General features: G+C 58.4%; 2 protein-coding genes across 4 annotated transcripts; one reads left to right on the forward strand and one right to left on the reverse strand.

The window, feature by feature from the left end:
- The first annotated feature begins 427 nt into the window (after positions 1-427).
- Positions 428-8,083, forward strand: HSF1 (heat shock transcription factor 1). 3 transcript variants are annotated; one of them, XM_049765885.1, is made up of 13 exons: positions 428-623; positions 4,938-5,046; positions 5,139-5,275; positions 5,591-5,715; positions 5,886-5,961; positions 6,038-6,099; positions 6,210-6,306; positions 6,398-6,534; positions 6,621-6,851; positions 7,202-7,307; positions 7,375-7,440; positions 7,510-7,579; positions 7,652-8,083. In XM_049765885.1, exons 1-13 carry the CDS (start codon positions 507-509, stop codon positions 7,855-7,857), a joined length of 1,539 nt encoding a protein of 512 aa, XP_049621842.1. In that variant the 5' UTR covers positions 428-506; the 3' UTR covers positions 7,858-8,083. The 3 variants fall into 3 exon arrangements, with proteins under 3 accessions (XP_049621842.1, XP_049621840.1, XP_049621841.1); XM_049765883.1 differs by having other exon boundaries at positions 7,375-7,579; XM_049765884.1 differs by having other exon boundaries at positions 5,606-5,715; positions 7,375-7,579.
- Positions 8,084-9,717: 1,634 nt separating this feature from the next.
- DGAT1 (diacylglycerol O-acyltransferase 1) lies at positions 9,718-16,182 on the reverse strand. Its single transcript, XM_049765644.1, has 18 exons — positions 15,915-16,182; positions 15,665-15,869; positions 14,254-14,341; positions 13,584-13,624; positions 13,418-13,503; positions 13,285-13,337; positions 11,848-11,953; positions 11,646-11,759; positions 11,425-11,499; positions 11,240-11,343; positions 11,076-11,114; positions 10,934-10,975; positions 10,810-10,854; positions 10,562-10,674; positions 10,409-10,474; positions 10,228-10,315; positions 10,071-10,133; positions 9,718-9,982 (listed from the first exon to the last, which is right to left on the reverse strand). Exons 1-18 carry the CDS (start codon positions 16,180-16,182, stop codon positions 9,827-9,829), a joined length of 1,752 nt encoding a protein of 583 aa, XP_049621601.1. The 3' UTR covers positions 9,718-9,826.
- Positions 16,183-24,548: the final 8,366 nt, after the last annotated feature.

A 24,548-nucleotide genomic window follows, 5' to 3' on the forward strand; every position in this document is an offset into this window, starting at 1 on the left:
GAGGGACGGGCGGGGTCTAGAGAGAGCGTCTGGAAGTGGGAGGAGCCGCGCTCCGTTCCGGCGGCGCGGGGGCGTGACTTGTCTCGGTGTGGGCGTGGCTTGCCTGCGTGCACGAGCACGCCCCGCGACGCAGACGGGCTGTGGGCGGGGGAGCCGAGGGGGCGCTCCGGCGCGAGGGGCGTGGCTCGCTCGGCGTGGGCGTGGCTCTGCTGCGTGCGCGTGCGCGCCATGGCGGGAGCTGGGCGCGAGGGGCGTGACTCGCTGGGCGTGGGCGTGGTTTTGCTGCGTGCGCGCGCGCCCCCGCGACGCAGACGGGCGTCGCCGGCGGGAACGCGCGCGTCGGGCGGAAGATGGCGGCGGCCATGCCAGGCCCCAGGCCCGTGTGTGCGCAGCGGGCGGCGGCGGCGGCGGTGCGGGCCGGGCGGCGGGCGCGGCGGCTGCGTTAGCCCCGGCTCGGGTTCGCGGCGGCTCCCCGGGCGCGCGGCCCGCCCTGCGGCTCTGCGGGCATGGATCTGCCCCTGGCGGCCGGCGCGGCGGGGCCCAGCAACGTCCCGGCCTTCCTCACCAAGCTCTGGACGCTCGTGAGCGACCCCGACACGGACGCGCTCATCTGCTGGAGCCCGGTGAGCGCCGGGGCGCCGCGCCCGCCCGGGCCGGGGGTGCGGAGGCGCCGGGCGGGGCGGCCTGCCCGCCACCCCACCCACCCCACCCACTCCCCGGGCACCCCTCGGCTTGGCTCGCAAGGGCCTGGGGACTTTTGGGGCGCCCAGGGGTTCCTCCTGGCTCTGCGTTCAGAACCGCTCCTGGCAGGCCTGGGCGAGACCCTGCGGGATGCCGAGCTTCGAACCCCCGTCCTCCTGCATGCAAAGCAAACGCCCCACCTCCATGCTACCTATCCGGGGCCTGGAGGCTGGCCGGGCTCAGGGCTCAGGGCGCCCCGACTTGGCCTAGCCTCCCAGCCTCGGGCCCTGTTGCTTGGGTGTTCGGCCTGGCGTGGCCCTAACTGGGGAGAGCCTGAGGAGCCCGAGCCTAGGCCCCCGCTACCCCAGTGGCTCTGCCGAGCTCCCACTCCCAGCACCACCAGCCAACCCCTCTGGCCGCCTGGTCTGATGGCTGATGGCCTCTTGTCTCTGAGGCTCGGCCCTGCCTGGTGAAGGTGAAGGTGGGACCTCGGCAAAGCCTCCAGGGCCAAGCTGAGCAGGAGGAGACCCCCCCCCCCATTCTGCCTGGGCTCAGGATGGGAGCTCCACGGTCGGTGTCCCTCCTGCCCTGGCCACCAGGATGTCTGTCCGGTGGCAGCCCGTCAGAGAGGATGGGCCGTCCCGTCTGAGAAGCTGCCCAGCTTCTCAGAGCCTTTTCCAAAAGTGCACGGAATGCTGCTCCCCAGGAGAGGCACGGTTGCTGGGCATTGATTGGACACGGAGCAGAAGGTGACCAGGGCACCTCTGTGCATGCATTGCAAACTGGCTTGCCTGCCCTCGAACTCCTTTTCTTTTCTTCCCCGGGAACCCCCCCCCCCCCAGGCCTCCCTGGCACGCGTGTGCAGAGATGAAGGCAGGGCCTGCGCTTGAGCCAGCACCACGGAGTTTGGACTCGCTTGAAAACCCCCCTTCCCAAAGCACCTTCCTGAAGCTTTTTGTGATGTGATTGGAGGCAACACCTGCCGTGGCAGGAAACACCAAGTGGGGCCTAGAGCAGCCCCACGAGTTCTCCAAGTGGTTCCCTGTCAGAGCCACACACTCCCCCCACTTTTTGCTTTTTGGTTTTGGATCACACCCACAGATGCTCAGGGCTCAGTCCTGGCACAGCACTCAGCAGTTGCTCTTGTCGGTGCTCTGGGGACTAGTTCAGGGATTGAACTCAGCTAGGCTGTGTGCAAGGCAAGTGCACTCTCCTCTGGACTATTGCTTTAGCCTTCCCCCCCTTTTTTGGGGGGGTCACACCTGGTGGCACTCAGGGGTTAGTCTTGGCTCTGCACTCAGAAATCTCTACTGGCTGGCACGGGGTACCATATGGGATGCCGGGATTCGAACCAACGTCAGTCCTGGATCAGCTGCTTGCAAGGCAAACGCCCTACCGCTGTGCTATGTCTTTGGGACCCCCCCCTTTTTGTGGTTTCCCCTCGCCTTTTTGTTTTGTTTTGGGGCCACACCCAGGCGCTCAGGTTACCCCTGGCTCTGCGCCCAGAAATTTCCCCTGTGCTATCGCTCCATCCCCACCCCTTTTTTTAAATTTCGCTTTAGATTTTTTGTTTTGGGGCCATACCCATTGACGCTCAAGGGTACTCCTGGCTTTGCGCTCAGAAATCGCTCTTGGCTTGGGGGGACCCTATGGGATGCCGGGGGGATCCGTCCAAGGCAAGGCAGACACCTTACCTCTAGCGCCACCGTTCCGGCCCCCTGCTTCAGATATTTTAAGCAGCCAAGGATGTGGGGTGATATCCCAAGTGGCAGGACCAAGAACTGAGTTGGCTCCCCAAACCACTGCCCACTGCACCAGGCCCCCTGAGCACACCTGGCCTGGGAGAAGCAAGCATGGCTTCTTAGGTGGGGCCCCTCCTGAGCTCGATTATGCCCTGCCTTCTGCCCAGCTCAGGGAGAGAGGAAGATGGGGCTGTAGTACAGGCACTGCATGGGGGGATCCCAGGTTTGGTGAGCACCAGCTCCACATGTGCCGCATAGTATAAATTACCAAAGCTGGGGCCGGAGAGATAGCATGGAGGTAAGGCGTTTGCCTTTCATGCAGGAGGTCATCGGTTCGAATCCCGGCGTCCCATATGGTCCCCCATGCCTGCCAGGAACAATTTCTGAGCCTGGAGCCAGGAATAATCCCTGAGCACTGCCGGGTGTGACCCAAAAACCACAAAAAAAAAAAAAAAAAAAAATTACCAAAGCTACGCCAGAAGTTCACAGTAGGGTTGGGGCTCCCAGAGCGCCTAAACTGGGCTCTGAAGAGTCCGGTGTAACTTTGTCAAGTATATTTTAGTGGCTGGAGCCGTAGTATGTTGGGGGAGATGCTTGCCTTTGTAGGTAACTGACCTGAGTTTGATGCCCAGCATGTTGGGGCTCTGATGCGGTTGCTAGCTTGACCCAGGAGTGCTCTCAGCTGTCTCTGTTCCTTAGGAACAGGCTGGCTGTGGGTTAACTTGTGGCTCTAGGGCTGCTGGGGGCCAGGCCTCTCCCAGCTGGGCCCAGAGGCTCTGCAGCCAGTGTGCGGAGTGGGTCTGCCCCAGCTCAGTCCTTCTCCTTTAGGAGATGTGCGGGCAGCATTGGGGATGGGTCAGCCAGCCGTTGTTCCCTCCACACTTCTCCCTGCCTGGCTCTGAGCTGTGTGTGTTCCCAAGAAGCTGGCTTCTAGGGCCAGAGCTATAGCACAGTGGGGAGGGCCTTTGCCTTGTGCACAGCAAACTCGGGTTCGATCCCCGGCATCCCCTAAACCTTCCAGGAGTAGTTTCTATGTGCAGAACCGGGAGTAACCCAAGTGTTGCTAGGAGTCGCCCCAAAACAAAACAACAAAACAAAAAAGGAAGAAGAAGCTGGGCTCTGGGAGCTGGATGGACAGCACTGTGGCTGCCCGAGCCCTGACTGGATTCGCCCCCTCCCTGGGTTCCCTGCAGTACTGTGCCCAGTGTGTGGCTGGGCAGGTGTGTGAGGTGGGGGGCCAGGATATGAGATGAGGGAGTAGGTTGTTGAGCGGGGGGCAGGGGTGGTGAAGAGTGCTGGTGTGTAAGGTCATGGTGGCAGGTCCAGGGCTGGCAGTGAATTGGGCAGTTGTGCAGCTGTAGTGGGAACATCTCATAGATGGAAGTTTTTGTTTTGATTTTGGGGGCCACACCCAGCTATGCTCAGGAATTACTCCTGGTCTGCACTCAGAGATCATTCTTGGCAGGTTTGGTACCCTCTGGGATATTGGGGATTGAACTGGGTTGACCGTGTGCAAGGCCATGCCCTCCCAACTATGCTGCCACTAGGCCCCTTGGATGATTTTTCGTTTTTGTTTTTTGGGCCACACCTGATGATGCTCGGGGGTTACTCTTGGCTCTGCACTCAAGAATTATTCCTGGCAGTGCTCTGGGGACCATATGGCATGCCAGGGATCGAATCCGGTTCAAGGTGCAAGATAGCAGCACTACCCATTGTGCTATCACTTCGACCCCCTTGGACAGTTTTTCAACGGGCAGCTTCAGGTGGTCTCCGCAGGCGCTGGGCCCTTGGCACTCAATGTGGGTATCAGTGGATGGGGCAAGTACAGGTGGGTCCCCTCCCAGCCCCAGAGGTGTCTTTGGTAGTTGGGAGCAGGACACAGGAGGCCCCCGTCCCCTTCCTGACAGCCACGCCACATGGCGGGTGTTGGGATGTCTATGTCACTGCCCCCAGTCTCCCTGGAGACCCTCTCACAGTCGTGAGAGCTGGCGGCAGCACTTCGTGGAAAAGCCTGGTGTAGTGGGGCAGCATGGTGACGTGGCAGCTTTGGAGGGCCAAAATGTCTCTGAGCATGGGGTGCAGCCAGGACACCTCACCCATAGCCCAAAAGGGAGACACTGCATAGTGGGCTTCAGGTGGGCCATGCCCAAGGTCCCACGATATCCAGCACTGCTTATGCTGGCCCCGTTTCTTATTTATTTATTTTATTTTTTATTTTTTGGCCCACACCTGGTGATGCTCAGGGATTACTCCTGGCTATACGTTCAGAAATCGCTCCTGGCTTGGGGGACCCTATGGGCCGCCTGGGGATCAAACCACGGTCCATCCTAGGCTAGCGCCAACAAGGCAGACACCTTACCGCTTCGCTTCGTGCCACCGTTCCGGCCCCGTTTCTTGATTGCCTTTCGGGGTGATGGGTTAGAGGGAACCCCCTCCAGACATGCCACACACAGCCGTGTGGGTGGGGAGAGGGCGAGGGAACCTGGCCGTGTGTGATGGGCCCCTGTCCCCCAGAGCGGGAACAGCTTCCACGTGCTGGACCAGGGCCAGTTCGCCAAGGAGGTGCTCCCCAAGTACTTCAAACACAACAACATGGCCAGCTTCGTGCGCCAGCTCAACATGTGTGAGTGCCGGGGCCAGCCTGGGGTGGGTTGCAGAAGGGGACCCAGCCGCCCACGCCCCAGCACCTGCTGCCCTCACCCTACCCACCCACAGACGGCTTCCGGAAGGTGGTGCACATTGAGCAAGGCGGCCTAGTGAAGCCCGAGCGTGACGACACGGAGTTCCAGCACCCTTGCTTCCTGCGTGGCCAGGAGCAGCTGCTGGAGAATATCAAGAGGAAGGTGACCACTGTGAGTGCCAAGCCGCTTCCCCATCCCCTTGCTGAACCCCCCTAGGTTCCCTTATCCCGTAGTCCCTCTGACACCCACATGCCCCCTCACCTTGTATATCCACACTGGCTCCCAGTCCCTTGCTGACTCCATGGGTCCTTGCACTGACCCTGCCACAGTCCTCTTGCTGACCCCCAATGTCCCCCCCATTGGCCCCCAGCATTTCCTCTCACCCTCACGCCCCCTCACTGGCCCATGTCCTCTCATTGCCCCCCCCCCCCGTACTATCAGTCTGACCCCTTGTGTCTCCTGACCCCGTGCCCCTCACTAACCCAGGTGTCTGCCCTAAAGAGTGAGGACATCAAGCTGCGCCAGGACAGCGTCACGCGGCTGTTGACAGATGTGCAGCTGATGAAGGGGAAACAGGAGAGCATGGACTCCAAGCTCCTAGCCATGAAGCAGTAGGTGGCGCTGCAGGTGCCCTGAACCCCGGTCTTCCCCATCCCAGGCACGGCCTCCAGGGTGGCCACACGGTCCCTGGGGCCTCAGGTGCATGACCCACTGCCTGCCCTCTGGGCCTAGCCTCCCCGTGGGGTCAGTGCCCTGCCCTGACACCCCCTCTGTGCTGCAGCGAGAACGAGGCCCTGTGGCGGGAGGTGGCCAGCCTGCGCCAGAAGCACGCCCAGCAGCAGAAAGTGGTCAACAAGGTGTGCCAGTCGGGGCAGGAGACACCGGGCCGGGGGCCAGGCTGTGCCTCGCTGACCTGTCCTTTCCCACCCACAGCTCATCCAGTTCCTCATCTCGCTGGTGCAATCCAACCGCATCCTGGGGGTGAAGAGAAAGATGTGAGGCCCGGGGCGTCCCTCGGCACAGCCCAGCCCCAGCCCGGGGCTTTGTCCGGGCGCTGCCTGATCAGGCCTGGCTGGGGAGGCATCTAATCCCCCCCTTCCCGCAGCCCCCTGATGCTGAACGACAGCAGCCCGGCGCACTCCATGCCCAAGTACAGCCGCCAGTTCTCCCTGGAGCACATCCACAACCCAGGGGCCTACTCGGTGAGGCCGAGGGGCCAGGCCTGACGGGAAATAGGGCTGCGGCATTCAGCGACACTCAGCTTACCCCCGCCTCTCCTTCCATCTACCCCAGGCATCCTCCTCTGCCTATGGCGGCTCCAGCCTCTATTCCCCAGATGTGCTGACCAGCTCCGGGCCCATCATTTCCGATGTCACCGAGTTGGGCCCCAGCAGCCCTCTGGCCTCCCCCAGCAGGAGCCTAGGGCAGAGGTGAGGCCATGCCTCCGCACGCGCATGCAGTCCAGAGAAAGCCTCTCCCCCACACCCATCCCACTGATGCCCCATCTTGTGCGCAGGCCCATGATGCGGGTCAAGGAGGAGCCCACCAGTCCCACGCGGAGCCCTCGGGTGGAGGAAGCCAGCCCCCAGCGGTCACCCTCTGTGGTGGAGACGCCCCTTTCCCCCACCACCTTCATCGACTCCATCCTGCGCGAAAGCGAGCCCACCCCCCTTCCAGAGGCCCCTTCGCCTGCCCCAGCCTCAACCCCCGCCCCGGAGAAGTGCCTCAGTGTTGCCTGCCTGGACAAGTGAGTGGCTGCTGCCTGAGTGCTGCCCTGTGCAGAGGCATGGGGAAGGAGGGAGCCACCCCGGCCATCACCAAGGTCGCTCCCTTGCACCTGGGCTACGTCCCTCCTCCCTCCCCTGCCGTCTCTTGCTCTACTGCTTCTCCCCCCTTCCCCGTCCTCTACAAAGCCACGACAGCTTACCCTCGCCCACACCTGCACACGCCCTCCCCGTCCCTCCGCTTCCCGTGCCAAGGCCAGCCCTTCGGAGTAGCCAGAGGCCCAGGTGGACGCCCCATGGGGGGCATGGAGTAGAGGGCCAGGCGTCGTGCCTTGGGAAGGTGTGGGAGTAGCCAGCTGTCCGTGCCGCCTAGGACGGAGCTCAGTGACCACCTGGACGCCATGGACTCCAACCTGGATAACCTGCAGACCATGTTGACGAGCCACGGCTTCAGCGTGGACACCAGCGCCCTGCTGGACGTGAGTCCCGCCCTGCCACCCCAGCCCTGTCGGGCCGGCCGAGCCTGACTGTCCCCCTCCTCCCCAGCTGTTCAGCCCCTCGGTGACAGTGCCCGACATGACCTTGCCTGACCTCGACAGCAGCCTGGCCAGCGTGCGTAGGCGGGGGGGCGGGGAGGGCGGCCACGGTGCACTGGACCCTCACTGTGCACCTCCCTCACAGATCCAGGACCTCCTGTCCCCCCAGGACCCTCCGCGGCCTCTAGAGGCTGACCGCGGGAGCCCCAACTCAGGTGAGCCCAGCCCCTGCCCTCTGCCCTCCGCCCTCCGCCCCGGCAGGCGCGCCCTAACTCGGCTCTCCACAGGGAAGCAGCTGGTGCACTACACCGCGCAGCCCCTGTTCCTGGTGGACCCCAGCTCTGTGGACGTGGGGAACAGTGAGCTACCGGTGCTCTTTGAGCTGGGGGAAGGCTCGTACTTCTCGGAGGGGGACGACTACACAGATGACCCCACCATCTCCCTGCTGATGGGCTCGGACCCCCCGAAGGCTAAGGACCCCACTGTCTCCTAGAGGCCCGGAGTCGGGCTGGCAGTGCACGCCGAGCTCGGGGGTAGCTGGGGACCTGGCATCACCTCAGCCAGCACAGCTGCCCGGAGCTCCCCAGCCATGGCGAACTGAGCGGGCGCAGCAGTGCCAAGGAGCGGATTCTGGATTTTTACACAGCACTCCCTTCCCCTGTAGACGCACAGACACACAGACTGACAGGACAGCAGATCTATAAAGGACAGACTCAGCACTTCGGCCTCTGTGTCTTCTTCCCATCCCATCCGCTGCCACGGAGATAGGCAGATGGGCAAGCACTGGGCTCCCGACTCCATGCCAAGTGTGCACACATGCACGCACACACCCTTTGCCCATAGGTGTGCTGTTGGGTCCCGTCTACTCCTTTGTTGATTGAGTATCCGCAAAGAGCTCCCAGAATGAGAAATTGATTCCCATCGCCTTGTCCCCTTTTGGGGGGAGATCTTGGTAATATTTATCCGCAGCAAATAATCCACACAGACAGGAAGGAGGGTTAAGGGGTAAAAGGTTGGGCCAAGAGAGTCCTTTGTCAGCCTGCTGCTAGCTCCAAAACACCTAGAGCCAGCCAGCCAGCTCTGGCAAAAGACCCCGAACACCTCGCTCCCAAACTATTTATTTGGCTCTCAACAGCGCCCCCACCTGGAAGGTCAAGGTGGGACAACAAGCAAAGACTAATCTTTTTTGGGGGGGGGTTGGGGCCACACCCGGCAGCTCGGGTTCCTCCTGGCAGGCTCGGGGGACCATATGGGATGCCAGGATTCGAACCACTGTCCTGCATGAAAGGCAAACGCCTTACCTCCATGCTATCTCTCTGGCCCCGCAAAGAATAATCTTACAGAAATATTTTCATATACAACAGTATGCCACCTAGGGGCCAAAGAGAGAGCATGGAGGTAAGGTGTTTGCCTTTCATGCATAAGTCATCAGTTCGAATCTGGTGTCCCTTATGGTCCCCCGTGCCTGCCAGGAGCAATTTCTGAGCATAGAGCCAGGAGTTTCCCCTGAGCACTGATAGGTGTGACCAAAATACCACAAAAAAAAAAAAAAAAGGCAAAACAACAGTATACCACCTTTCTTCCCTCACAAGTGCACCTTCCACTCCCCTCACCTCACGCAAGCTCACACACGCACAGTGCACTCCCCTCTGACTTCACACACACCTCACCATACGCACACTGTCCTAACACACACACAGGTCATTTCTTCACGTGAGCACACTTCGTATACTCTCAAGGACACCTCACCTACCAGCTCGTGGTACACCACCTCACTTTGTACAAGCTCCCACTACACTCCTCACAGACATTCACATGCACAGTGGGCACCTCCCAACACACCCCCACCGTGAGCCCTTCTGTACAACCAGGCAGAGGTCAGTGGGGCCTACAAGAACCACTTGGGGGGCAGCTTTGGGGGAAAAAAAGTCCAAGGACAGGGAGCACAGCCCTGGGCTGCAGGACATATGTGCGGGCCCTTTCTCAGCTCTCCTGAAACCTTACACACTGAGCTCCCCCAAGTACAGCTCCTTGCCTGTGTCTCAGGCACCCCAGAAGGACTTCCTGATGGAACAGGGCAGTGCCTCAGCCCCGTTGGCACAGAGGCAACCTGGGAGTGAGTGCGCTGTACCCCACCTGCTCCTAGGCCGTGTCTTCAGGGCTGGGGGCATTGGCAGGGCTTCTGCCAGCTTGGGGGAGACACTGCCCCAGAGCACTTAGTTCCCAGTTGCCTGAGGGAAACTTGGCTACAGCTATGGGGAGAGCAGAGGTTGGGGCTGATGGACCGACCCCTCCAGGGTGCTGAGTGTCCAGGACCCCTCGCACCCCCAGGATCCCAGACACCGCAGCTGAGTGGACACTTGGGACAGCACTTTATTGATGCTGCATCCTGGCAGTGTCCCAGGGTGAGGAAGGTGCCCCATAGGGGCAGAGCGGCCTTGCAGGCCAAAAGCAGCGGCACCTCAGGCCCCTGCCTCTGGGGCTTCGTAGTTGAGCACGTAGTAGTCATGGACGTACATGAGCACGGCCACCGGCTGCCCGATGATGAGCGTCAGCCACACGGCCGCGTTACCGTAGTTGCCGCGGAAGAAACGGCTCACAATCCAGGCCAACGGGATCTGGGGACATGGGGCAAGGTCAGCCGACGTGAGCGAGCGCACAGCACGGGTCCCCCACGAGGCTGGGGTGGGGTGGGACTCCCCTCACCTGTGCCATCATGCCCGTGAAGGCCCAGAGGCGGAACATGCGCAGCGGGATGCTCACCAGGTACTGTGGGGAAAAGTAGCAGCGGCAGCAGGTCAGGGCTTGGGCCTCAGCACCCGTGGGGAGGCAGGGCCCAGGGCCCAGGACAGCACTGACTGACCTCATGGAAGAAGGCCGAGGCCAGGAACACCCCGATCTTGGCTAGCCACTTGCTGCTGCCGCGCCGGAGCATGGGCTTATAGAAGTGTCTGCGGAGGGAGAGGCCACGGAGCCATCAGCAAGTGCTTCTGGCCAGGCACCAAGGCACCCTCACCGGCTCAAGCCCTGGCTCACGTGCTTACCTGGAACACCACTTGTGCACAGGGATGTTCCAGTTCTGCCAGAAGTAGGTGACCGACTCAGAGTTCCTGTGGGGAGGTGGGATGAGGCGAGATGAAGCGGCAAGAATGAGAGCGCAACCGCCTGGCTGTGTGCACCCAAGCCCTCTCACTCACCACCAGTCCCGGTAGAACTCGCGGTCCCCAAACTGCATGAGCTCGGCCACCGCGTTGAGACACGAGTGGAAGAGCCAGTAGAAGAAGATGAGCCAGATGAGGTGGTTGGGGATCTGCAGGGAGGCGGTCTCAGTCCCCAGACACGAGCGAACGCACACTCATCGCACACGGCACCTCACTCCTCGACAGCACACACGTACACGCACACACGTACACGGCAACCTACTGCACCCCCTGCACTCACTCACCGCCAGCTTCAGGAGGCGCTCGATGATGCGGGAATAGTCCATGTCCTGTGGAGCAGACAGGGCTCAGAGCTGCTGCACGGCCCCCTCCCCCCGACCTCCACCGCCCAGCTGGGCCCGGCCTCACCTTGAAGGGCTTCATGGAATTCTGGATGGTGGGGACCATCCACTGCGAAGGAGAGGCTGTCAGAGCTAGCTCAGAAGGGGCCTTGCCCTGCCCTGCCCTGCCCTGCCCTCCCCCTGCCCCAGCCCCTGCCCTTATCCCGTACCTGCTGGATCAGCCCCACCAGGAGCTGGGTGAAGAAAAGCTGGGGAGGGGGAAGCAGAGCAGGGCCTGAGCCTCCCAACACCCACCTGAACCTCCCCAGGGCCTCACCCTCCCCACCGCCCGGGTTCCAGTGGGACCCCACCCATTGCCCGGCTCCAGTCTCACCATCTCTAGGATCCTCCTCATCAGGAAGCGCTTCCGGATGCGAGGGGAACGGGGAAAGTTGAGTTCGTAGCACAGGGTGGGGGCAAAGAGAAAGTAGTAGAGGTCTGCGGCGAGACAGGGGGTGAGGGCTGGCGGGCACAGCCACAGCGCCCTGCCCTGCCCCAGGGGCCCCTCACGGCTCTCACCTCGGTAGTGCAGGTTGTCAGGGTAGTTCACGGGCTGCTGGGCGCTGCTCCCATTGGCTTTCTTGCTGGGCGCGGCTGCAGACAGGTGGGGAGAGGCTGAGGCTGGGGGCCACGAGCCACAGCCAAACCTCCCAGCCTGCCCAAGGTGGCTCCACTCCGACCCCTCCCTCGCCTCTTACTAGCCCTGGGCCATCCCTCACAGGCCCCCACCCAACCCTCACCAGCCTTGCCCTTGACTTGCGCTCTGTGCTCCCGGCACCACAGGTTGACTTGGCGGTAGGAGAAGAGCTTGAGGAAGAGGATGGTGTAGACCATCAGTGCCAGCACGGAGCCCACTGCAGAGGGGGAGGGGGAAGGCTCAGTCCTGGCCCCGCACCTCTGCAGGAGATCTGGGGGGCCTCAGAGGCGCGGGTGAAGCCACACCTGGCGTGATGGACTCGAGTAGGAAGGCCACGGCCGCCGGGAAGCAGAGGATGGTGACCAGGTTGGCCGAGTGCAGTAGCAGCCCCGCCTGCTCTGTCAGGGACCCCTGGGGAGGAATAGTACTATGTTCGGTGGGGTCTGCAGATGGAGGGGTACAGCTTAGCCCATTTAAACATCTGATTTCTAACCACCTGCATCTTTGTCTTAGTCATTTTCTTTATAATTTAAATGTGTTTTGTTGTCTTTCATAGTTAATATTTTCAATTGCAAAATGTTTTACTGTGTATTTTAATGTACTTAGCCTGTTTTTAAAATGTATGTTAAGCATTTATGCTGTAGTACTTGTGTATAGGAAAGGTATAGGAACAAAAAGTTCCCCCAATATAGTTTAAAAGTATAGGAACATGGGGCCGGAGAGATAGCATGGAGGTAAGGCGTTTGCCTTTCATGCAGAAGGTCATCGGTTCGAATCCCGGCGTCCCATATGGTCCCCTGTGCCTGCCAGGAGCAATTTCTGAGCATGGAGCCAGAAATAACCCCTGAGCACTGCCGGGTGGACCCAAAAACCACAAAAAAAAAAAAAGTATAGGAACATGAAAGTTCCGGAATAGTGCTTGGTAAAAAAGCATTAATAGAATTTTAGGTTACAAGTGTATAGTATATTTTGCAAAAATGTTATGTTTTTGAAAAGGGCTGGTATATTTTTTTTTCTTTTTTTTTTTTTTTTTTTTCCCCCCCCCAAAGGGCTGGTATATTAATTTTCACTTTATTACGTTGTTGTATGAAAATATTAACACACCTTTGGCTAAAGGTGGAGTCAAAACTACAAAAAGGGTCTTTATATTTCAGAAAGGGGGGAAATGTAGTGTACCCAAGACCCACCCATTTCTGGGAGGGGTCTTGGGAACCGGATAGTAGGTGTAACCCTACCTGCAAGACCCGGTCCATTCCTGGGAGGTTCCTGGGAGGGGTCTTGGAAAGAATAGATAAACCTCTGAGCCAGGGGATTCGGCCCTTTTTGCCGTTCCTCTCTTTGCCCGGCTGGGCTCCCTGGCTTTTGGACCTTGGCCCTTTGGCTCTTTGGGCCGCATGGAGCCCAAAGGGAAGATGGCTGAAAAGAGGATAAGATGCAGGGCAAGCCTAGAATGGCTGAATGCTTGAAAGGTTATAAGTAGGCCACACGCGTGGTGGCTAGGGCCTGAATAAAGTTCTTGCTTCCTGACGCCTGCGTGTGAGTGAGTGATTACGCCGATTACCTGGGCCTGGAACCCGCTGGCTAAATGGAGATGCGGAGCCACGTGGCCTAGGATGGCAGAAAGAAATCCATCGCCATCCACCGCCATCCAGCCCCATCCTTAATTATGTAATGCAAGAGAGGGGCGGCCTGGGGGCATCCTCCTATCCCCCCACCAGCAAAGGAACTCCGGGCCTGCTCACCACAGCCAGATGCTTCTCCACCTGGAATGCAGCCACAGCGAAGACATTGGCCACTGCAGACACAAAACAGGGCAGCGAGTTCAGGCCTGGTCAGTCCCGCAGGCCCCACAGCCCTCCACAGCCCCCAGCTCACCGAGGACCAGGCACAGGGCGGGCCAGCTGTAGGGGTTCTTCAGGAACAGAGACAGAACCTGGATAGGATCCACCAGGATGCCGTACCTGCGGGAAGTGTGGGGCTCAGGGCCAGAGGGGACGGGGAGCAGGAGGGCAGGGCAGGGCAGGGTCTGGGGGACGCTCACTTGATGAGGTTTTCCAGAAACAACCGCGCATTGCTCAGGATCTGGGGGAAGAAGGCCCCCCGTCAGCGGCACCCCTGCCCACACCTCCAGGGCCCTTAGTCTCCTCTCCTGCGCCTGAGCCCGCCTGACCGTGATGCCTCAGCCTCTCACTGCTCCAAAGCTGCTTTGGACAATGACAGCCCAGAGGGGCAGAGCAGCAGGCCGGGGCCTACAGGGGCAGACACACAAGCCCACCCAAGCCAGATGCAGAACCAGTTTCCTGCACTGGGTCCCTGTGCCCCACCAGCTTTTCACCCACCAGCTCTGTGCCCCTGGCCGCCCTCTGCCCTTCCATGGCTGAGGAACAGAACAGGGATCATAGGCAGGTGAGTGGATGCAGCCGGGACAGGTCAAAGGGCTGAAGGCCTCAGGATGTGTCAGTGGAGACCCACCCACAGGCTGCCCCAAGCACAAGAGACTCAGCTGGGGTCAGGGTGCAGGCCCCACCCCACACGGCAGGGGCTCAGGAAGATGAGGAGGAACCCTGCCCTGGGTACTCCACAGAGGGCACTGCCACCTTCCCACCGCTACAGACCCCCCAGACCCACCCCCATCCAGGCCCGCCAACCCCTTCGACATCGCTGCGACTGGAGCCCAGGCTGAGCCCAGCGGGCACAGACACCCAACTCACCAGCATCACCACACACCAGTTCAAGATGCCACGGTAATTGCTGAAACCACTGTCAGAGCTAAACAGGGAGTCCTGGAGGCGATGGCACCTGGCAGGGCAGAAACGTGTCCGTGGGGCAGGGCAGAGATGCTACCCAGGGCAGAGGAGGCAAGCCTCCCAGCGGGCTGTGGAGCCCTGGACCCAGGGCACACCTGGCACCTGCCCACCTGCCCTTCCCTTCTGCGCAGGGCCAGCAGCCAGAGTCAAACAGGAGCAAAGCCAGGGCTCCCAGGGCATGAGCCACCCCCTCCTTGCCCTGGGCCCACAGGAAATGCCCCACCCAGCTCTGAGGCAACCAGCCACCCCTTCCCCAAACCAGGCTGCACAGGGACAAGGGCAGAGGCAGCTAAGTGCCTGTCTGCCAACTGCAGTCGGCCTAGGGTGAGGTTGAGGGACCTCCACATATGCCCACCAGGGTTTGCCCCTATGCTGGGCAGGGGCATGGGGAGGGGGAGGGCGGGGAAGGGGAGGGCCTGGGCACTGCTGCCACCAGAAACCACAGAGCGTTGGGCAATGGTAGGGGTTTGGTAAGCAGGAGGGGGGCCCCCTCCCTCCCTGGACACTCCCCAACTGGCCCCAAAACACCTATACTCCCTGTGGGTGAAGGGAGCAGGAGACCTGTGGGCAGTCACACCCAGGGCCAGCTGGGCCACAGGGCAAGCTGCAGCCCGGCGCCACACACCCAGCCCCGGGGTGGGGGGCACAGACCACTATCTGGGGCTGCATGGCCTTGCTCCCAGCAAGGATCCTCTTGGCGTTCTCCCCCAGTCCAGACCCTCACCCTTGCGCTGAGAACCTCCCTGCCCAGGCTCGGTACAGGACAGGAGGGAACCCACCCAGGGCTGGACCCAGACAGAGGGGGGAATGCCAGGCTACAGGATGCAGGGCAGGTCCTCTGACACTGGAGAGTGGCCAGGCCCGGGAAGGCTGTGCCCAAGGCACAGGGCACCGAGGGCAGGACCCGAGGTAGGGATGTGCGAGAGAGGGCAGCAGCCGGCTAGTGCCCAGGGACTGGACCCAAGGCCACTCCACTCCCTCCAGCCAGGCCCACTAGCTGTCCACCTGGCCCTGCAGGAAGGAAGGAGGTGAGAAAGGGGGTCGCCTCCGTCCACCTCGGCCCTCCCTTGCACTTTGCTCACCGCACCCAGAGGCCCATTATCTTATCTCCAGGCAGGTGGACTCTGAGCAGCCGGAGGAAGAAGTCTCCCGGCCCAAGTGCGGTCGGTGCCAGGGGCCTCCACTCGCTCCCCAGCCCACTCCTCCCAACCCCGGGGCACCCGGGAGACAGTGGCCCCGAGCCCGGGGCAGCCGTCGGCCCCGGCGATGACCTTGGCACGCGGCCCCGGGAGCCCTGCCTCAGTTTCCCCGCTACCTCAGGTCCCAGGGGCCGCTCCCCGAGTCCGAGTCGCCGCCGCCCTTGTCCTTGTGGGCGGCCGGGGCCGGGGCCGGGGCCGGGGCGGAGATCGGGGCGTCCCCCGCGTCCCGCGGCTCCTCGTCCACCCCGGCGGGGCCGCCGCCGCCCTGGCCCGAGGCCCTGGACCCGGTCCTGCGGCGCCGGGAGCCGCCCGAGCCGCCACCGCCGCCGCCGCCGCCGCCGCCGCCGCCGCCGCCGCCGCGCTCGCCCATGGTGTCAGCAGGGCCCGCGGCCGCCCTCCGCCCCCTGCCGGCCACCGTAGCGCGCGTCCCCTCCGCCTCCGCGGCCCAGTCGCTCCCCGCCCGGGCCGCCGACTGGCCCCGGCCGCCGCGCGCCGCTATTTGTACGCCCCGGACTCGCGGCGGCTGCTGGGAGATGGAGTTTTCCCGGGGGCGCGCGCGCGCGCGGCACCCTGGGAGTTGTAGTCGCTGAACCCGCGAAGGCACCGGGAGAGGAGACTGGTTTAAGGGATCCATCGCCCGTGGGGCCGGAGAGACAGCGTGGACGGAGCGTGGTTCGAATCCCGGCGTCCCATAGGGTTCCCCCATGCTGCCGGGAGCAATTTCTGGGCGCACAGCCAAGAGAAACCCCTGAGCGCCGTCGCTCCGGTGGCCCAAAAATAATAGTACAAAAGTAAGGGTGATGTGATTCCCTGAGCTTGGATTAGTCCCCACACACACACCAGTTTGTGCAATCACATGCTTTGCATGTAGGGAGGAGGTCAACTCAGGCATGATCACTCCCTTCTCCACCCCACCTCAGCACCCCCAGCCTGCTGCAGCTGAGCCACCTTTTTGGTTTGTTTTTGGTTTGGGGTTTTGGGTTTTTGTTGGTTGGTTGGTTGGTTGGTTGGTTGGTTGGTTGGTTGGTTGGTTGGTTGGTTGGTTGGTTGATTGGTTGCTTGGTTGGTTGCTTGGTTTTTTGGTTTAGACACTGACTCTAGTAACACTATAGAGAGATAGAACAACCATTTCAAACTGGCCCTTGTTAATTTAAGTTTTTTCTTGGGGTCTCACACCGGGTAGCGTTCAGGGCTTCCTCCCGACTCTAGGCTCAGAAATCACTCCTGGCAGGTTCAGGGGACTCTATGGGATGCTGGGACTCGAACCAGCATCTTTCTGCATGCAAGGCAAATGTCTTACCTCCATGCTATCTCTCCAGATCCGCCTTTTTTTTTTTTTTTTTTTTTAAATTTACCAACTTGAAGCATTAAATGTTCAAACATCGATCCCACCACCAGGGTGACTTTCCCCTTACCACTGTCCCCAATTTATCACCTACCACTATAGCCTCCTCCTTGCAGACACAAAACAAATGTACTTCATTTTGTTTGTTACAACACAAAGGCAAATGGAATTATCAAAACTTAAATCAACTAGCACAGCAGAAGGGCCTTTGCCTTGTAAGCAGTCGATCCAGGACAGATGGTGGTTTGAATCCCAGCATCCCATGTGGTTCCCTGAGCTTGCCAAGAGCGATTTCTGAGCACAGAGCCAAGAGTAACCCCTGAGAACTGCCCACTGTGAACCCCCAAGGGGAAGAAAAATTTAAATCAACAAGAGCCAGTTTGAAATGGTTGCTCTATCTCTCCATAGTGTTACTAAAGTCAGTGTCTAAGGACAGTGTTTGGTGTTAGTCAAGCCTTCTGTGTTACTGTTTAGGCTCACTGAGCTAGAGAGATTATAACTTTTTCATCAGATTTCATGTTATCCTATTGGACTGATACTACTATAAAATTTTGAGTTGTCAGAGAGATAGCACAGCGGCATTTGCCTTGCAAGAAGCCGATCCAGGACCAAAGGTGGTTGGTTCGAATCCTGGTGTCCCATATGGTCCCCCGTGCCTGCCAGGAGCTATTTCTGAGCATAGAGCCAGGAGTAACCCCTGAGCACCACTGGGTGTGGCCAAAAAACCAAAAAAAAAAAAAAAATTTTTTTTTTGAGTTGTCACAGTTGCATACAGTCATGCAATCCAGGATTTATAAATCTGAAACAAATGTGGCGGCTTGGAAGGTTGATAAGATTAAGTCACGAAGCTGGGAGCTGGGCCATTTTTGTCAGAGTGCAGGGTGTGGCCCTGGGCTGTTGTGGTCATGCAAAAAAAGAATCTGTCCCTACCCGTTCTGAGGTTGCCCCAGAGGTCTCCCGGACCAGAGTACCTGGGAAGTATTGACTATTATGTTCTTTGGGAGTTGATAGAGGAGCTGGACAGTTTTTCTGCCGGGAATATGGCCGAGTGGAGGAGAGGCTGCTAGGTTTTCTGGAGCTGGGGCCTGTGTGGGAGTGCTGAATGGCTACTCCTTCCAGGAAGGAGGATGTCATGCTGCAGCACCAAAGCCACAGTCACTGTGTCATCAGTGCACACTCACCCAGTCCAAAATAACACAGTCGCTGTACCTGAAAAGCTGCCCTGTCTTGGGGTCAGAGTGTTAACACAGTGGGAAGGGCATTTACCTTGCTTACGGTCAACCTGGGATGGATCCCAGGCATTCCTCCTAGCCTGTCAGGAGTCATTTCTGAGCACTGCAGGGTGTGGCCCCAAAACAAAGAAAAAAAGAAAAATCCCTTCCTGTCTGCACCTTCACAGAGAACAGAATGTGAGCAGGTCTGGGGAATGTGGATTCACACAGGCCTCTTTGACCACAGAGAAGCTTTTGAAACAAAAACGCTGAGTTTTCACTCATTTCACTCCCACCTGGGGAGCGGGACTAGTCAGTCTGGTCAGTGTTACTGTTTAGGCCACTGCCCGTGACAACTGCTAGTGGGTCACCTCTGGGTGGCACTTCTACACTGCCCTTGGGCCATCGAGTAGAGCACCTGTTCTATCAGTACAACACCTGTTCCTGTGCCTGATAAGAGCTTTGAGCAGCAGATTAGTCCTCCTGACTTCTGGGCGAGCTGCCCTCCGCCTGCCGACATTCAGGGAGGGCCTCCTCTCGCAGCCACCTTCCAGAACATTCTTCTAGAAAGTCAGGGCCAGCGGAGCAAGGCATCCCTCGCACTCAGGCAGGTGGGCATGAAGGGCCTCTCAGAGACCCCAGTGACACATATGGTGCCAGGGATCTTGCCCCTTTGCGTGTGTGGTTCCTGGCCTGCTTCCGTCCAATAGGGACCCACGGGTTCGATGGGGGCATGACCTGAAAGAAAATTGGCAACTCGAGCTGCCAGTGGCATGAAGGGGCTGAGAGCAGGACCCAATGAGAAGAAAACAGTCCTGTCGGCAGGGCAGCCTGGGCAGGCAGCAGTGTGATTCCAATACTCAGAACCTGGCATATTCCACGGATATGGGTCCGACCTCTAACGGCAAGTGAGGGACCCCACTTTCTCACTTTTATGGGAATTGGGGCTGGCTCATGACTATGGGCCAAAGGACCTATGGGGGCCAGAGACCATCCAGGTTATGGCCTGTATGGACAGGAGAGTGTGCCAACCCCTTAGAAAGCAGGAATTGAAGAGGCGTTGCCCAGGACCTCCAGAGAGAGAGAGAGAAAAAAAAAATTGAGGTGAAGAGACAAAGGGGAGCCCAGAGCTAGAGTACCACAAAGGGTAGTGCTAAGCTCTGTCCATCTCTGAGTGTGGGCCAAAAAAATGATAGGGAGGGAGGAAGGGAGGGAGAAGAGAAGGAAGAAAAGGAGGGAGGAAGGAAAGAGGGAAAGGAAGGAAGTAGAGAAGGAGAAAAGGGAAGAGAGAGGGAGGGAAGGATGGGAGGAGGGCAGGAGGATGGAAGGATAAAGAGAGGCATGATGAGGCCGGAGTGGTGGCACAAGCGATAGGGTGCTCGCCTCTCACAACCTAGGACGGATGTGGTTAGATCCCCCCACCCCCGCATCCCATATGGTCCCCCAAGCCAGGAGTGATTTCTAAGCACATAGCCAGGAGTAACCCCTGAGTGTCACTGGGTGTGGCCCAAAAACAAACAAACAAACAAAAAATAATAGAGACAGGAGGGGAGGGAAGGAGAGGGAGGAGGGAAGGAAAGAGGGAGGGAAAGGAGGGATGGAGGGAGGTAAGGAAGAAAAGAAGGAGGAATCAAGTCATATGGGGTTAGTGGACACAAAGGTGGGCACTAAGAGCTCAGTGCACACCTCCCTTACCAACAACCCACAGGGCCCCAGGCATGAAGAGCTGGAAGGTTTCAGGTAGGTTGGAACCTGTCTGGGACTAGCACAGAACTGAGGCCTTGCCGCCAAATAAGGCACAGCCAGCAGAGTCATTCATGTGACAGAGGTCAGTAGCTCATGCCACTGACCCGCTGAAATCAATATTTGTGCAACATTATGGATGGCACCATTCAGGATCGATGGGTGATTTCCAGCTCTGCATGGTCCTGAGAGCAAACCCTGGGCCAGCAGCTCACCCAGGAGCACTTCCACGTGTGGCCCCCACACTCAAACAAAAAGTTTTGAAGAGTGCAAAGTCCAGGGACCTGCCACCCTCCTGCCCAGATGTTGGTGCAGTGCAGAGTGAGGCTATCAGGCCAGGGCAGCTCTGGGACAAGCAACTTCTCTCCTTGAGGTTCTGAGTCTTGCTTGCCTGCCTGCTTGCCTTTGGTGCCTGCCAGCCGAAAGACAATGAGAGTGAAGGAACCCTGGGCAGTGCCAGCACTGAAGCTACCGGTGAGAATCCTCCCAGAAAAGTGGATGCCAAACCCCACTGAGCCTGCAGCCCATCCTGATGAAGCCTGACTAGGCTGTCCCCAAGCAGCCTGGCAAGCTGACCGGCAGGGAGCTGGCCCGGCCTGCCCGAACACTTCCAAGGCCTTGGGTCTCTCACTCATACCTTCCCACTGAGTCGTTACTGGGGAGGAAGGTCCAGGCTGAACAATCCTGCTTTTCTTCCTCCTTAGCACAGCAGGGTTGCTGGGTTTTAGTTTGTTTTATTTTGTGTGTGTGTGTGTGTGTGTGTCTGTGTGTGTGTGTGTGTGTGTGTGTTGGGGCCACACCCATCCAGCAGTGCTTGGGTGTTTTTTTTTCTGGCTCTGCACTCAGGGCTCACTCCTGGCAGGCTCAGGGAACCATAAGGGAAACCGGGGATTAAATCCATGTCAGCCGCATGCAAGGCAAATGTCTACCCACGGTACTATCACTCAGGCTCTACGGGGTTGCTGTTTTTTGTTTCTGTTTTTGTTTTATTCAAAGCCACACCTGTGGTGCTCAGGACTTACTCCTGGCTCTGCACTCAAGGGTCACTCTTGGTGGGTTCAGGAGGCCATATGAGGTGCCAGAGATATGTTCTAGGTCAGTGGTCGGCAAGCCGAGGCTCTTTACACTTTTGAATGCGGCTCTTCTGTTTGCGGGCGGCCGCTCCAGGAGTCAGGACTCTGCTCCTAGCCTCTGTCAGTGTGCGCCCTGTGTGCAGCCCCAGCAACCGGCTCCACACTGTTCCAGTCGCGTCATGTGGTATGGGGGGGGGGGCGTGACTTTTCGGTTTTAAAAATATGGCTCTCAAATTTCAATCGTGGTTTTGGCGAGATTTGGCTCAGTTGAAAATAAAAGGTTTTGGCCCGGAGAGATAGCACAGCAGCGTTTGCCTTGTAAGCAGCCGATCCAGGACCAAAGGTGGTTGGTTGGAATCCTGGTGTCCCATATGGTCCCCCGTGCCTGCCAGGAGCTATTTCTGAGCAGACAGCCAGAAGTAACCCCTGAGCATCGCCGGGTGTGGCCCAAAAACCAAAAAAGAAAAGAAAAGAAAAGAAAAGAGGGGCCGGGCGGTGGCGCTAAAGGTAAGGTGCCTGCCTTGCCTGCACTAGCCTTGGACGGACCGCAGTTCGATCCCCCGGTGTCCCATATGGTCCCCCAAGCCAGGAGCAACTTCTGAGCACATAGCCAGGAGTAACCCCTGAGCGTTACTGGGTGTGGCCCAAAAACCAAAAAAAAAAAAAAAAAAAAAAAAAAAAAAAAAGAAAAGAAAAGAAGGGGCCGGGCGGTGGCGCTGGAGGTAAGGTGCCTGCCTTGCCTGCGCTAAACCTAGGACGGACCGCGGTTCGATCCCCCGGCGTCCCATATGGTCCCCCAAGAAGTCAGGAGCAACTTCTGAGCACATAGCCAGGAGTAACCCCTGAGCGTCACAGGGTGTGACCCAAAAACAAAAACAAAAAAAAAAAGAAAAGAAAAGAAAGAAAAGAAAAGAGAAAAGGTTTCCCACCACTGTTCTACGTTCACTGTGTGCAAGACAAACACCCTACCAGCTGTTTATTAAGAAGCCCTGCCCTAGGGCTTTTTTTGTTTTTTTGTTTTTGGTCCACACCAGGCAGTGCTGAGGGGTTACTTCTGGCTCTGTGCTCAGAAATCACTCCTGGCAGGGTTCAGGGGGCCATATGAGGTGCCAGAGATATGTTCCAGGTTCACTGTATGCAAGGCAAACACCCTACCAGCTGTATTATTAAGAAGCCCTGCCCTAGGGCTTTTTGTTTATTTGTTTGTTTTTTTGTTTGTTTTTTTGTTTTGGTTTGATTTTTGGGCCACACCCAGCGGTGCTCAGGGGTTATTCCTGGCTGTCTGCTTAGAAATAGCTCCTGGCGGGGCCGGGAAGGTGGCGCTACAGGTTAGGTGTCTGCCTTGCAAGCAGATAGACCGCGGTTCAATCCCCCGGTGTCCCATATGGTTCCCCCAAGCCAGGGGTGATTTCTGAGCACATAGCCAGGAGTAACCCCTGAGCGTCAAACGGGTGTGGCCCAAAAACCAAAAAAAAAAAAAAAAAAAAAAAAGCAAACAATATCAGGAGGGGCCGGGCGGTGGCGCTGGAGGTAAGGTGCCTGCCTTACCTGCGCTAGCCTAGGAGACGGACCGCGGTTCGATCCCCCGGCGTCCCATATGGTCCCCCAAGCCAGGAGCGACTTCTGAGCGCATAGCCAGGAGTAACCCCTGAGCGTTACCGGGTGTGGCCCAAAAACCAAAAAAAAAAAAAAGAATGTTTGGGGCCGGGCGGTGGCGCTGGAGGTAAGGTGCCTGCCTTGCCTGCGCTAGCCTAGGATGGACCGCGGTTCGATCCCCCGGCGTCCCATATGGTCCCCCAAGAAGCCAGGAGCAACTTCTGAGCGCATAGCCAGGAGTAACCCCTGAGTGTCACAGGGTGTGGCCCAAAAACCAAAAAAAAAAAAAAAAAAAAAAAAAAAAAAAAGAAATAGCTCCTGGCAGGGGCGGGGAAGGTGGCGCTAGAGGTAAGGTGTCTGCCTTACAAGCGCTAGCCAAGGAACGGACCGCGGTTGGATCCCCAGGCATCCCATATGGTCCCCCCAAGCCAGGGGCGATTTCTGAGCACATAGCCAGGAGTAACCCCTGAGCGTCAAACGGGTGTGGCCCAAAAACCAAAAAAAAAAGAAAAAAAAAAGAAATAGCTCCTGGCAGGCACGGGGGACCATATGGGACACCGGGATTCGAACCAACCACCTTTGGTCCTGGATCGGCTTCTTGCAAGGCAAACGCCCTGTGCTTTATCTCCGGGCCCCTATGTGTTTGTTTTTGTTTTTGGGTCATACCTGGCAGTGCTCAGGGATTACTCCTGGCTCTGTACTCAGAAATCACTCCTGGCAGGTATGGGGACCATATGGAATGCCGGGATTCGAAGCACCATCCTTCTGCATGCAAGGCAACTGCCCTACCGCTGTGCTATCTCTCCAGCCCCAAGCCCTAGGGCTTCTTAAATTGCCCTACTCACATCACTTTTCACCCAGAAAAGCAGCACAGCGGAGCCTGCCAGAAACACCTCAGACACCGGATGTTTGTGACTGTGAATGTTGAGAAACAGTTGACAGTTTTTTCGTGACTCACCCAACTCAGTTACACCAGCCCATCTTCAGTCACAGCCCATAGTTAAGGAGACCGGAGAAATGGGCTGGGAGCTTACTTTTCATGCAGCCAACTCTTGTCTATCCACAGTGTCCCCCAAGTCCAGCCAGGAGTGATCCCCTGAGCATAGAGCCAGGAGTAAGTCCTGAGCAATGCCAGATGTGTTCCCCCCCCCCAACAAAACTGAAACCTGAGGGGTCGGAGAGATAGCATGGAGGTAGGGCGTTTGCCTTTCATGCAGAAGGTCATTGGTTCGAATCCTGGCATCCCATAGGGTCCCCAGAGCCTGTCAGGAGCAATTTCTGAGCGTGGAGCCAGGAGCAACCCCTGAGCACTTCTGGGTGTGACCCAAAAACCAAAAACAAAAACAGGGCCTGGAGAGATAGCACAGCGCCATTTGCCTTGCAAGCAGCCAATCCAGGACCAAAGGTGGTTGGTTCTAATCCCGGTGTCCCATATGGTCCCCCGAGCCTGCCAGGAGCAATTTCTGAGCGTGGATCCAGGAGCAACCCCTGAGCACTTCTGAGTGTGACCCAAAAACCAAAACCAAAACCAAAACAAAATAACAAACAAACAAAAAAAACCCTGAAACCTGAGGATTGTGTCCATGTCTTGCACAGTAGAGTAGCACATTCCCCAAGGCAGGGCTGGACGAGCTTAGAGGCTGCCGGAAAGGACCCAACAGTACACCCTCTGCTATCCTTGATTTTCCAAGATCCACAGCGGATTTGCGAGTGGCTTAGGGGGCATAGGAGCCACTTGGGGCACTCAAGTCTACAGCCCCGCAGCACATCTGGATCCAGCCCCACAGCCTGATGGAGTCCTTCCTCCTGGTCTTGGTGCAGAGTTCATCACTGCCACCAGGGAGATGGCCTGAGTCATAGCACAGCAAGGAGAGGCGGGCATTTGCCTTGCATGTGGCTGACCCGGTTCAATCCCCACCTCCCGTATGCACCCACCCCCAGCCTGCCAGAAGTAATTTCTGAGCCCAGATCCAGGAGTAACCCCTGAAAGCTGCCAGATGTGGTCCAAAAACAAAATCCAAGTCCACTACCC

This window comes from Suncus etruscus, chromosome 19 (assembly GCF_024139225.1).
Source record: "Suncus etruscus isolate mSunEtr1 chromosome 19, mSunEtr1.pri.cur, whole genome shotgun sequence".
NCBI lineage: Eukaryota > Metazoa > Chordata > Mammalia > Eulipotyphla > Soricidae > Suncus > Suncus etruscus.